Source organism: Beta vulgaris, chromosome 5 (genome assembly GCF_026745355.1).
Source record: "Beta vulgaris subsp. vulgaris cultivar EL10 chromosome 5, EL10.2, whole genome shotgun sequence".
NCBI classification, from domain to species: domain Eukaryota; kingdom Viridiplantae; phylum Streptophyta; class Magnoliopsida; order Caryophyllales; family Amaranthaceae; genus Beta; species Beta vulgaris.
Window position 1 is genome coordinate 55247600 of NC_079206.1, and position 14523 is coordinate 55262122.

Below are 14523 nucleotides of genomic sequence, written 5' to 3' on the forward strand. Positions count from 1 at the left end.
AAGCAAAAGAAGATGTCCAATACAAATTAAAAGAGCCCCCAAAATCGATTGGACTACTCTCCTCAAGCATATAAGTTTTCTCCACCCTCTTAATTAATTTCTGTAATGTTTTTTCTAGTTGGGGTGATGAATCGATGATTAATTGCTTGTCTGCTTATTGTTGTTGGGATTTCTTGGGTTACTTGTTGAATTTATTTTCCCTTCTCCTATTGTCTTCTGCAATTTCTAGAATCTCTCTTGCTCCTGCTCTTAATTTGCCGGATCCCCCCCCCTTCTTAAGTACTATATAAAGCACTCTTCTTTCAATAAATTGCACCCCATTCACCGAAAGCTTTATTCCATTCTAATCCTTTGCGCGCAGTTTCTCTCAATTTTCCTCCTATTTTCATGTCGGATATTCCTCCTTCCCCGAGCTATGCCTCCGTTCTCAAGTCCTCTAGCACTCATGATACCATTCCCCTTAACATTGACAGGTCCATTCCTAATCCAGCTACCGCTTTGGATAACAATGCTAGTAACTCCCATACCCCAACCTCCCCATGCCCTCCAACTATAAATTGTCACAGTCACGGTTCACCTTCCACTTTCATCCAACCAAGGGACACAAGTCCTACTCTCCATACGTTCCAAATTCAATTATCCCAGTGTCAATGTTGTAGCTCCCACCCTTGATGAAATCGAATTAGCGCAATATAGATCTTCTTGTCTGTTTGGGAAGTTATTGGGAGATCCCATTTCCACCTCCTCGGTTCTTAACCGTCTCCAATGTGATTGAAAATTCACCCATGGATAATTCTCCATTCACCATGTCTCTAATGGGTGGTTTCTAATTAAGTTCACCAATCCTATTGATAAGAGCGAGATTTGGGAGAAGAGGCATTGGTTTTTCCAAGGTTTCAACTTCGTCCTCATTCCTTGGAGGCCTTTCTTCATGCTATTCGTTCATGAAATCACCAATGTTGATCAATGGGTGAAAATCCCATTCCTCCCTAATGAGTATTGGTCTTGGACTCACTTAACCACTCTCGCCAATAAAATCGGCCACTTAATCAAGCTTGATAGATTCACTCTCCAAAAACGATGATAAGACTTTGTTTGCCCGTGTTTGTTTGAATATCAACATTACAAAACCCGTTCCCCGTTCAATCACTATGATATCCGAGTATGAGTCATTCGAGTTTTTCCTCTCTTATGAGGGGATCCATGTCTCCATGAGGTGTGTCCTCTTTGTGGCATCAAGGACCACACTCTTGCCCTTTGCCCTAACAAGCCAGCCCCATCGTCTTGAACTTGTCGTGGCCAAGCTCGAAGCAAGCAAGCAACAACCCCCTTCTCCCAACAATAATGAAAACAATGGTTGGTTCTTTGTCGAGCCTTAACGTAGAGATAGACCTTGTTTTGCATACTGAACCCCCTTCAAAGGTAAGAAATATACCCCACCACTTCCACCCACTACTAATGACATTGCTAATACCAACCTCACTTGTAATGAAATCATTTTTAACCCTCCCTCCTCCCCCCATTATGCCGACGTGGTTGTCATCACTAACACTTTTGCCTTCTTAGCCGAATTTCAAATCAATAACAATGATGGCATGCAACTCAATCCTCCAATTCTAAGCCCTACTATCATGCACCATGATCTTAATGTGAATGAGCCTAATGACGAGATAGATGAAGAGTTCCTCAATGCTTTGGGTATTATTCACCACAATCCTAATGTGCTTTTTGATGCGAACATGACTGAAATTCCATCTTCCTCGGCTTTGGGACTTAATGAGCATACGGTTGATAGCCTCAAATGATAAGAACAAAATTTTTCGGGTTATCTTTTTTTTTGGGGTTACTTAGGAGGACCTTCTTTAGTTTCTAGTTTTAGTTATTGTATTTTCTTTCCGTTTTTTAGATTAATTGTACTTGTTAATTTAATAGGTCCTCCTCCCTTTGTACTAACTCTCCACTATGTGCTCATCACTCTTAATACAATGGACACTTTTTACTATTTCTTTTTCTCGATATGACATATGAAATGCTCCCCGCTCTTGTTTTTCTTCTTTCCTTTGAATTACCCATTCTCTATGAACTTGCGAAAAGCTCACCCAAATTTCGTTACTTGGACTGACTGCCTCCCCCACTTCGTTTTTTTGTACAGGTCACAAGCCCAACTCCCCTTGGGCCTATACACACTTCTATTTTACCAGCGCTGCCTTTACAGGCCTCGAAACCGCTTGGGTTCAACAACGCTTTGAGCCTTTGATAATGATCGGGCTTTTAAAGCCTTAAAGAACCGAGTGCTTGACACTCGCATAGTCGGGGTGTTTTTCCACCCACAACGGGTTTATTCATCCTTGCAGGTTGGACTCGCCTCACAGTTCTAGGCCCAAATCTTTATTTCGCATATTGATCTGGACGACCGCTTTGTCATTCTGCATTCACTCTGCCCTGCTGGCGGCCCAAGAAAACATTATGGGCCTCCTGGCCTCAGGTATTCGGTAAAAAGGTTTGTAGGCCTTTCACCTTTAAATTCGACCAGGCTGTTAAAGCCCAAAAGAACCGAGTGCTTGACACTCGCTTGAAAGGGGTGTTTTCCCACCCCTTAATGTATATGTTCATAGATGCTGGTTACTTTGGGAACTATCAAGGTCCCTTCTTTACTGGAAGTTTTCTTCACGCATTACGAAAAGACCCTCCCCCGTAAAATACTAGTTATATGAAAATATTAAGCTGGAATATCCAAGGGGGTAAAAAACCCCAAGCGTTGAGCGAACTAATCTACCTCAAAAACAAATATAGACTTGATATTATTTTCGTCAAAGAAAAAAAAAACGATAATAGCAAAAGGGTACTTAAAACGCTACAGTTTCATAATAATATTATAGTTGAACTTGTTAACCATTCCGGAGGCATTTGGGTTTGGAACAACGACGACATTACCCTACAAACTTAAACTACACGTGATAAATTAGTTTAATTGAAAATTCTATACACACCAACGCACAAGTTATACTCCATTCTTGGAATATAGTGCCCTACGCAAAATAGCAAAAAAGATATTTTCTGTTATTATCTAAACTCTTTTATCATGAATATTCATCATCCATGGCTACTATTAGGTGATTTCAATAAAATGGTTCTTCATCAAGATAAAATGGGAGGAGCACCACTAAAGCCATCTCAGCTTAAAACATTACCGTACCTAATTAAATTACATGCCGCAATTGACATCCCATGTTACCAAAAAGCTTTCTCTTCGAACGGTTTGTCTAATAATAAACCAATCTACGAAACTTGATAGAGCCACATCTAGCCAAACTTTCTATGACGATTTTGATCAAAGCACACTAACATATGGAACTTTTCTGCCTCAAATCACGCACCCGCTCTTTTCTCTTCGAACCAACAATCTCTAACTAAACCACCACATTTTCGTTTTCAAAATTTTTGGGTCTTAAACAAGGAATCGCACTCCATCATTCGCAGACATTGAAATTTACGCATTATCGAATCACAGTTCTATCATGTCCAACAAAAATTATTATGCATCGAAACCGAGCTCAAGTCATGGGCCAAAATTAAGTACAAACACAGCTAATAAACTTCAAGCCAATGACGACAAAATCAAAGAATTACAAACAAAACTTTGGGACCAACCTTTCAATAACTTTCGGATCAAGCATATCAATAGATTACTACTCCAACGAGAAAAGCTTCTACTATTCAACCACAAATCATGGGGGAATGTCGCACGCAAAACATGGTTAACTCAAGGATATCGCAACACTCGATTTTTCCACAATAGAATGAAAAAAAATAAAAACATACTCCAATATTTCCAGACTAAAGAATGATCTTGGCCAATGCGTGGATTCACAACATGATCTCTCAGCTTTACTGATGAACTCTTTTCAAAAAAGGTTCAAAATAACCAACATCGCAGAACGCAACTTAGATCTCTCATTCATCTCATCTTTTGTTTCTCGAACCAACTCAGATCTTCTTCTTCTCCAACATCTCATGATGAGATTAAAAGTGCCATTTTTGATATCAACCCCAATAAGGCCCCCGGCTCTGATGGATACGGGGATAAATATTATCAAGCATATTGACCTGTCATTGAAAAAGATCTCACTATTGCCATTCAAAAGTTTTTTCCATTATATGGCAAACTTCGACCATCGCTCAACCACACTCTCATCACCCTCTTCCCCAAAAGAGAGCTTCCGGAGACTCCAGAACATAATTTATAAAGGAATATCTAAAATCATTGTTAACAGACTAAGGCCTATTCTCCAAAGAGATATATATAATTCCTTTACAAAACGCTTTTACCCAAGACAAATCTATCCATGACTATCTTCTTAGAGTACAAGAAGCTCTAAACACTTTCCAAAAGTCTCAAAATAAAACGGGCTGGTGTGCTTAAAACTATATATGGAAAAAGCTTATGATCGAATTGAATGAGACTTTCTTTGGAAAGTCCTAGCTGATTTGGTTTTCCTCCAACTTGGATTCTTTTGATTAAGGAATGTGTCACAAATTTTTCATATTTCCTAAAAGTAAACAGTACATCAACCCAGTGGTGGTTCCATCCCTCTAGGGGATTAAGACAGGGTGATTCGCTATCACCATATTTGTTCATACTTTGCATGAAAATTTTAATCATGAAACTCTCCCTCCTCTCCTATCAACAAAATTTAGGTATTGGATTTACAATCCATCCTCGCACGACAAACATTCCATGTCTTATGTTTGCAGATGATAGCCTTCTTTTTTCTAAAGCTTATGTGGAAGCTTGCCGGAATTTAAAACCAACTCTTGATGATTTTTGCATCCTCTCGAGCCAACTTGTCAACTTCCACAAGTCCTCCATTATTTTTTCCGAACATGTCCATAACTCAAGAAGAATTGCACTCGCCCGTCAATTCAACATGCTTCCCAAGTCCTCTTTAGGGCATTACTTGGGCATCTTCTTTAGTTCATTCCAACCTATCGAAGCGGATTTAAATTCCATCATTCAGGAAACCAAACATCGTATTACTCTTTGGGAGTCTGGTTTCCTCTCCAAAGCTGATAGACTAGCCTTAATTCAGTCAAATTTAGAATCTCTACCGTCTTACACTTGTGCTTCACCCTCTTAACTACAGGATCTGCTAAATCTATTGACATTATTCATAGAAAATATTTTCGGTGTCGAAACAAAGATAAGAATACCACCCCGTTAATTATATGGGATAAAATTTGCACCCACAAATCCATAGGGGGTCTCGGTCTTCGTAAAATTCTTCCTATGAACCAAGCATTTATCACAAAATTAGGTTAGAAAATTCTCACAGAACCAAATAATATTTGGGTCAAGCTTGTCAAAGAAAAATATCTTCAAAGACGATCTTTTTTCACTTGCCTTCCTAAACCACAAGATTCATTCATTTGACGAAAAATTCTTCTCCAGAGAAACATTATTCATAAAGGTATCATTTGGAAAATTGAGGACGACAAACAAAATACTTTTTTGGTTAGACATCTGGGTTTCCCAAGACAGCCTTCTGCACACATTACACATCTTTCATGAAAGAGTGGATACATCCATTTACCTAAGTGATTTCATCCTTCCGACTCAAACATATAAAATTCAAAAACTAAATGAATACATCCTAAAAGTATCACCAATCTCATAATAAAAAGTATATCTCTTCCTATTTATCCCATTCCTAATGAACCCATACGGGGCCCTTCCGCCTCAAGACAATTTACTGTCAAATTAGCAATTATTGGCTAGCTCACGAAATTCCTTTAAACCATGACAAATGACATCTCCGCTGGATATGAAAATTGCACATCCTTCCAAAGCTCCTAATTTTCCTATGGAAAATATGTCATGATAGCCTGGGTCAGGAAAATTTTAGCTAAAAGACATATTATCCCCTTTAATAACTACAATTTTTGTAGTGGCATTGAAGAATCGGTCGACCATCTTTTCGCCTCTTGTCACTCGTTAACACCTCTATGGAATCTTCAAGAATTTAAAGTTTTGTTTCCCCCACAACCTCTCCTCAGATACGGTCTTAACCACCCTATCGGGATTAAGAAAATCCACAAATGCAATCACAAAATACAATTTTCTCCTTTGCAGTATTTGAAAGGAATGCAATGATGTTATTTTCAATAAAGTAAATCTTAATATACATAGAATCCTCCACGAAGCTAAGTTCCTCCACAAAGAATGGACCATTAGGGACGCAGTTGACAATTGTCTCTCCATTGGTTCCCCATTTTCATCTTCTCATTCAATCCTTTCCACTTCCACTCCTCACCACAATCACACCATCAAACTCAACTTTGACGGCTCGGATCGTGGTTCGTAAGCAGCAGCAAGTGTCATCTTACAAGATTCAGCTGGGGATCTCATTACAACCTTAGCTTTAAACCTCGGCTCCACTCTAGTTTTCATTGCGGGCAATGACGCTTCACCATGGTATCATCTTAGCTCTCCAACATCATATTCAGCACATCATCATCGAAGGCGACAACCTTATGGTCATTAGTTCAGTCACTAGAATATGGGATCCACCATGGCAGATCAACCACATCATCCAGGACATCCTCACCCTCCTAAAAGATGTCTCCTCTTGGGAAATTCGTCACATTTACCGGGAAGCAAATAGGGCAGCAGACTGGATTGCTAATGTTGGTCACCTAGTCGATACTCAGTTCTCAGTAGAAGATTGTAATAATTCTACTATCCGTAATGTACTTGTAACATATAAGGTATGAGCTCCCATCGTGCGGAAGGTCTCCTAACCTTCTTTTTCCTTACATTTATAAAAAATATATTTGTGATACATAAAAAATTCCTTTGTTGCAACTAAATGAAAACGTAGGAAGTATTTCTTGCTCCTACTTGGGTCCTTTATGAGGATTTCTAGTTAGGGTGAGTATAACAGAAATGGGAATATGAGGAGTCGATCCTCAAATCTAGGGGATCGGACATCTCCACTTTAAGTTTCAAATGTTGTTATGTACTCTGTTTTTATTTCCTAAAATTGAATTGAAAAGTCGTTCATTAATTTGAAATCACACGACATCTATAATATAAGTTAAAAATAACAAATACATATTAGAAATAAACGTATTTTTAATATATTATAACCTCGATTGTTGAGTAAATCTAACACTTTTGAAAACTTTAGTCTTACTTTTACATCACTGTCTGGTGTAACCTTATTCGAGGGTCTATCGATCTAACGTATTTTGAAGCAAAATTGGATTTAATTCAACTGATTGTAAATGAAGAACTGAAATCTGTTGCACAAATTTATATCAACACATCAACCTTCAACTTGATACTCTAGATCTTCAGCTAACAACAAACGTTACAGCTCCCACAAAGGAGGAGAAGACAACTCCCACAAGAGGGGAGACAAAAACTTCCATAACAAGGAGAGAAACTCTCACAAAGATAGACTAACTTGTTAAACATATATAAGTACATAAGGGAAAACCAGCATAATATGAAAAGAAACATCCTAGCTTGAGAAGATGTAGAAGGCTCGAGGACGAAGATGAGGGGAGGGGAGGAGAGGAAAGGAAAAAACGGCTAGGGTTTTGTTTCCATCGAATAATTATGTTTTGGGAAAAAACTCTCTGTTTGGATATAATTATTTGCCTTATTTGTTTTCTCATCTCTTCCAAGTTATATCTTTGACTATTTTATAAAATAAGATAATCAAATGTTAATTAAAATATAATTAAGTTGATATTTTGATAATATATTTTGTAATAAATCAACTAATTAATGTAGATAAAGTTAATAATTTGCCATCAATGCTATTATTGTGATTTCAGATTTTAAAGTTCTCACCAATTTAGTGCTGGCAATAATCGATCCGACCCACCAACTCAACCCATTAATAACGGGTTGGATAAAAAATTCTACGCATTTTATTTAATGGGTCGACCCAACCCGATCTGTTTAATTAAACGGGTTGGGTCTAGTTGAAATTTCCAACCCGAATTCAACCCGTCTAACCCAATTTCTCAAGTTAAATGAAAAATAAAAAGGGTTGTATTGTATTCAGATTTGTCTTCTTATTATGTATATGGACTTTTTGTACTCCAAAGTTCTTAAAACTTGAGAAGTTTAAGGGGTCGTTTGGTTTTCATGAGGATAAGGGAATGGAATCAAGAAAGGGGTAGAGGGAGAAAGGAAAGTAAAACCCGTAGATTAAAAATGTTGTTTGGTTGATTTTTTTTGTTTTTCTCTTTCCTCTTTTTACATCCTTCCACCACCATCCTCCCTCTCATGTTTGCCGGAGCCCCGCCGAAACTCCCACCGCATTGTCGCCCCGCTGGAACTCCCACCGCGCTGTCGCTCCACCGGAAATCCCACCGCACCACGCCGGAACTCCCGCAGCACTACGCCTGCGATCTCCCCCTCCCCTTTCAGATCTGTCGTTTTCGCCTGCGATCTCTCCCTCCACGTCGTTCTCTTCCGGCCAGTGGACAACCTCCCTCCCTGCTTCCGGTCGTCGCACCCCTTCCCCCTTATGGTCGCAGCCCCTTCATTCTCGAGGGTGGTGGGTTATGGGTGAGGGTGGTGGTTTTTCGAGGTTTGGTCGTGGGTAATGGGTGGGTGAGGGTGGTGGTTTTTCGAGGTTGGTCGTGGGTAATGGGTGGGTGGGGGTGGTTTTTCGAGGGTGTTGGAAGATTTTTTGGCAGGTGTGGTTGGCGATGACGATGGTTTTTCGAGGCTGGGGGTGGTTTTCAGGAATTGGGGGTGGTTTTCCGGCAGGTGTGGTTGGCAGTGACGGTGGTGGAAGTGTGGCAGTTCGGTGGTTAGAGTGGAGGGGTGATGGTGGGTGGTGTTGGTGTGGGGTCAAGCAGTGGTGGGTGGTAAAGGAGGTGGTCAATGGTTGGTCAAGGAAAGAGTAAGTGAGACCTTAGGGGAGGGTGGGGAATGGATGTAGAGGATTTTGGGGGTAAGGATGGGGTAAAGGGAATGATAAAATAACACAAACAAACATCAAGTAAGGGAATTAGCTTACTTGATTCCCTTACCCTTTCTTAAATACCTCAAACCAAACGTCCCCTAAGTAATTATTAATATGTTGAAATTGATGTGAACTTTTTAGAACTTATTAGTGTTAAAATTTATTTAAAAACTGATCTAATTAGATCGAAACTTTTTTTTAAGGTAAAAGAATGCACCCTGTATATTCGCTAATGTTCTTAGCTATCCAAAGTTTATCGTATGCAAAATGGTGTAAAATGTGCAAAAAAACATAAACGTATGACTGCTGAAATAAACTAGTGTAATGGTAGCTTACTCAGTAAGCTCTTTCTTTCATCATCTTCATAAATAAAGTTCAAAAAATAGGATCTTTTATAGACACTGTTTATCAATGGAGCCGGATTTGATGCATCGTACCAAATTCTAGGTATATTGGTTTTTTCACAGAAACTTCATGCTCTATTAACAAGTACAGAATGCTCTAATACATGTAGCAATTTATCAACGACCAATCTTTTCTACAAGTTAGGCATTTTTTTGGAGAAGAAACAAAGTTGTTGCATCTCCAACTTTGATTATTTATTATTGACCATAAGATCAGAATTTCTCAACTTAAGCTATGATTATGCCTAACCATTCAAGTGAATAAACTTTCCCTGATTATAGTTTCATATATATAGAAAAATTTACCTTTTCTTTCTCATCTTAAAACCTAGGTTGTTTAATGAGTGAAACACTTCTTATAGCTTAAAAAACATAAAAAAGAGAAGTGTTTCACTTATTTTAGAATGAAGAAAGTATAATATTTTTAGATTTTATATGGTGAAGATAGTGTTTCATACAAAATACACTAGTAATTTAGGGTAGAATTTAAAGGTGGAAATAATAAATCAAACTAGCTAAAATGTTATTTCTTCTAGCCATTCGAGTACCTTCTAAAGCAAGATACACTTTTTTAATATGGTTTTTTGCTAATTGATCTATCAATAGATACAATATATTTATCTCAACTAAAAGTTCACTTATATAAACTTATTATAGTGTTTAATTGAACTTGAGAAGCATTTATCGAATTTATCTTTGTTATTAATTGAAACTTTTGTATATGTAGCTCTCGTATTTTTAGGACAATGTCCAAATCCAACCCGAAAGAGATAATTTTAGCCTGAAAAGCCCAACTTACTTTTTTTGCTAGTTTCGATATGATTTTTTGTACTAAATTAATTCCGGCTATATCAAATTGATGACCACCTCTTGTTTTTATCAATCAATACTTTTATTAAACAACCTCTACAAATTTTAGCTATGAACTCGTAAAATAACTATTATAGCTACCATTACAATTACTTTATTGAGGAGTCCCAATTCAATGCGACACCTTTGCTAAGACTGAGGGATATAAATTAATACATATTCATTTATGCTCATATATAGTAGAATAGGTTTAGAATCATCTTGTCTATGCTTTGAAGGCTAGTCCTAAATCCTTTTTATCAAGCATTTTGAACCTTTCCTCAAAGAAAAATGAAAAGGAAAAGCAAGCATAGATAACGCCATAAATAACTACTGAAAAGTAGCTACCACCGTCCACAAGCAAGTAGAGCAAGTGAAGCAACCACTCTGCCCACACTTGCCATCTAATTTAGGTTGGAATCGATTTGCTGATCTTAAGGATATTAACATAATAAAAGTGTATGCTACTTAACATATAAAACTAATGGTAACAAGTTAATAACTAGTACTAATTTTAATGCAAAGTGGTTAATCTTAGACCGACTAAAACCTAATTGTTAAAAAGTTAAAGCCAAAATTTTCCACCCAAAGTGGTCATATAACTTGCAATCTAGTACATAGTAATTAGTAATATAACTTAGATGGGGAGAATAATCAATTAAAAGCAAAGAAAAGAAAATAAATATGATGCAATTGGATTAGGTGTTAGCTTGTCAACCTCATTTCTAAGTGATTGGAGCTCATAATGAAAAGAGTGGTCCTCTTAAAAAAAGTTGAGATCTTTCCAATGAGCTTGGTGATTACTAAGAAAAACACCTAGCACAAGTTGCATGCTTAAAGTTTTAAGAGAGCAAACTAGAGAAGTGAGATGGGTTGTCATGTATAAGGTAGGTTGATGACTACACAACCACCCTATGCTCACATGCTATCTTTGTGTACACTACTAAACTATTGCAAAATGCTTTACTTCTTCTCTTTCTCTTTCTCTTTGTCTAATGCTACTTCTACTACTATTACAAACTCTCTTTTTTAACTTTCTTTTTATACAACTTTCAACATCTCACTCATTTATCTTCCATATCAAGTGAGTATTATTACCTCAACAAATATCTTTAATGAACTTAAATATCTTGAATCTTGAAGTATATACTTGAAATAGTAAATTTAAGAGATGAGACTGTTTCACATCGCTCGATTTATGGTGAGACGTTTGATAGTCTCTTTTGAAAACAATAAAAAAAAATCACCATAGAATTCTAAAAACAGAAGTCACCATGATCTCGCAATAAGTTATGGTAGAACTGTCTTATACAAGATCTTGAAATACATGATATCTCATTACCATTATAATGTATCACACTCACAAGTCACAAGTTTGATAAAATTATCATTAAATGCAATTCACCTTTTGTCTCTTTTCACTTGATCAACAAAGTACAAGGTCTCTATATTGATTGTAAAAAAAAGAAAAAAAAAGTATAACATTTGGCCATCCTTGAATTTTTTTTTACTGCAAATGCGAAAAAAATAATAATGAATGAATGGCGAAGGTATACCATAAATCTGTACTCTTCAATTGAAACCATTGAACATATTCTAATATGAATCATTATCAACTTAATTTGAGATTAAACCCAAAAGTGGCTCATGCTTGTGAGAACTTTCAACACACCAATATGGCTTGATGAACCCAACAAGGGAAGCACTACTACTAGGAGTAGTAGTACCAGTAGCAGTAGTAGTAGTCGTAGTAGTAGCAGTAGCAGTAGCAGTCGCAGTCGCCTCGTCTTGTGCAGGTGGAAAATTGAGATCAAGCAAGTCTCTAGTTTCTGTACTTGCTAATCTTTCAACAACTTGAGCAATTCTAACATGATTATCATTGATTTTCCCCTCAGAAACTCTGCCATTAATTTCATCATTATTATTAGCTACTAACAAATGAGATCTTTTGTGCCCTCCAAGTGCTTGCCCTGATGGAAAAACTCTATAACATATTGGACACTCATGTTTCTGAACAACTTTCTTTGTTGACGACGATGATGATGATCCAATCCCCATCTCAGAAACTAGTTGTTCTTGTTGTTTATGCGTAGGCGAGATACTAGCATCGTTGCCAGCAACGTTGCTCGGCTCGAGCTTCGGCGAGGGCGGAGAACACTTACCTCCGCCCAGCAGCTTCTTATGGCTAGCTCTGTGCCCTCCTAGAGCTTGATAAGAGTGAAATACTTTGTTACAAGTAGTACACTCAAATTTGCTCCTTTTAAAGCAACTTGTTCTACTAACATCATTATAAAATTCAGAATCTAATTCATTATGATCAATGTTCTTTTGATCATATAAAGAAATCCCATTTTCTGAAACTTCATATTCTTCAATCTTTGACCCCTTCTTGACACACCTAGAAGTTACAGATTGAGCAATCTTTCTCTTACTTTCAAAAGATTGCTTAAGATGATCATTTGACACAAACCCATTTTCAGAAACTTCATATTCCTTAATTTCTGCACCATCTTTCACATACCCAGAAACTGCAGATTCTGCTTTTATGATTTTACCAACATAATGATCAGTTGCACCAAAAACAGATTCTTTACCCTCAACTTTCTCTCTCCTTTTCTTACTCTCAAAACACTTATTATTCTGATCATTCAAGCAAAACCCATTTGCAGAAACTTCAATTCCCTTCAATTTCAACTCTTTTTGCAGATACCCAGATGCTACAGATTCAAATTTTTTAGCATTAACACCAACAGAAACAAAGTCATTTTCATTCACCTGAACTTTCTCTCTCCTCTTTCTCCTCCTACTCTTACTGTTATTATTTCCCTGAGAGAAAAATGAAACATTATTATTCTCAGAAGAATCAGCAGCAACAGCAAAAGAAGAAGAAATATCACCCCAAGATCCTTCATCTTGAGATAACATGATCAAACACATTGCAACAACAACTTCTTCTTGTTCTTGTTCTTGTTCTTGATGATCATCTTCAACCACTTCAGAAACAGAGGAATGAGAATTATTCCTACCAATACTGGATCTTTTACCCTGAACATGATTCTTTATTGTTCGACTTTTTCGATTCTCGGTCTCGGTTGATGAAGAGGAGAAGGACGAATTAAGCAGCAATTCATCACGACGAGATACTCTCCATGTCTTCTTTGGATTCTCTCTGAGTTCATAACCTGGTTTTGGTAAATGAGACCTTATATGACCTCCTAGTGATCTTCCACAAGGGAAACATTTCTTGCAGAATTTGCATACATGCTTCAACTTTTGTACTTCCATGACAAAACAAAAGAAGAAAAAAAGACTTGGAAAAATTATAGTGAGAAAAAACACAGGAAAAACAGGGGAAATGTTGATGATTTGATTGAGATTAGAAGTTTTTGTAAGAAATTTAGAGGTTATTTTCTAGTTAGGAGGAGGTGAAAGTAGGAGAGGGAAGTTGCTGTTTTTGAGCTAAGGTTAAGATCTGAACTACTGATGCACAAAAAGAGGAGCTTTTTTGAGTAGGAAATTTTACACATTTCCCTTCAATTTCTCTATTTTCATTCAACTTTCTCTCACTAATTAGCTTGTGGGTAGTTGAAATTTGAGGAAATAATCAAAATTTGATCAAGAGAGAGAAAGAGGGTAGTTTTAAAATTTCTTGTTTTTTAGTTTATTTTTGTGTGTTTGTGGTCTTAGTTGATGAGCAAGAATTTCTACTTGTTTCTCTCTCTAAAATTAAACTAGTTTGTAGTTCTACTAGTACTAAATAAGTAGTACTAAATTTGGTGGGGAGGAGAAATCCATGCATGAAAGCAAAGATAAAAAGAGGAGAGAGAAGTAAGATGGAAGTAGCACGTGTTGAGAAATGAGGGTGCATCGCCCATTCTTTCTCTCTCTAAGTTTTGATCCAAAGGCTAATTTGGGATCATATCCCAAATGGTTGGGGAACCTACTTAAAACTAACGGCTATAGGACGAATTTTTTTTTGCTTTTTTACACTTTGTCTTGCTGCTAAGCAAGCTTACTAGTAGTGTTTTAACTATTTTTATGTGCATTTATTGCACCAAAAGAAAAGGAGGGAGAAAAACATTGTTATTTCATTATTTGTATTTATTTCTCCTTTAATGTATCAAGAAGTTGAGGCTTATAGTTTTGTACTAGCTCATTTTGGATGAGCTTACTTGAGTGGTTTGGTTAAGAGGTTAAAGGGTGTGCACCAATAAATTTGGTGATTTTGTACTATTGCATTTTTAATGGTTTAGGAGAATTTGATTCAAATAAAAAGTCAACCC

At 37.0% G+C, this 14523-nt stretch overlaps 1 protein-coding gene across 1 annotated transcript; it reads right to left on the reverse strand.

The window, feature by feature from the left end:
- Positions 1 to 11312: 11312 nt before the first annotated feature.
- On the reverse strand, positions 11313 to 14261 carry LOC104893969 (hypothetical protein). Its single transcript, XM_057395187.1, has one exon. It carries the CDS (start codon positions 13523 to 13525, stop codon positions 11858 to 11860), a length of 1668 nt encoding a protein of 555 aa, XP_057251170.1. The 5' UTR covers positions 13526 to 14261; the 3' UTR covers positions 11313 to 11857.
- Positions 14262 to 14523: the final 262 nt, after the last annotated feature.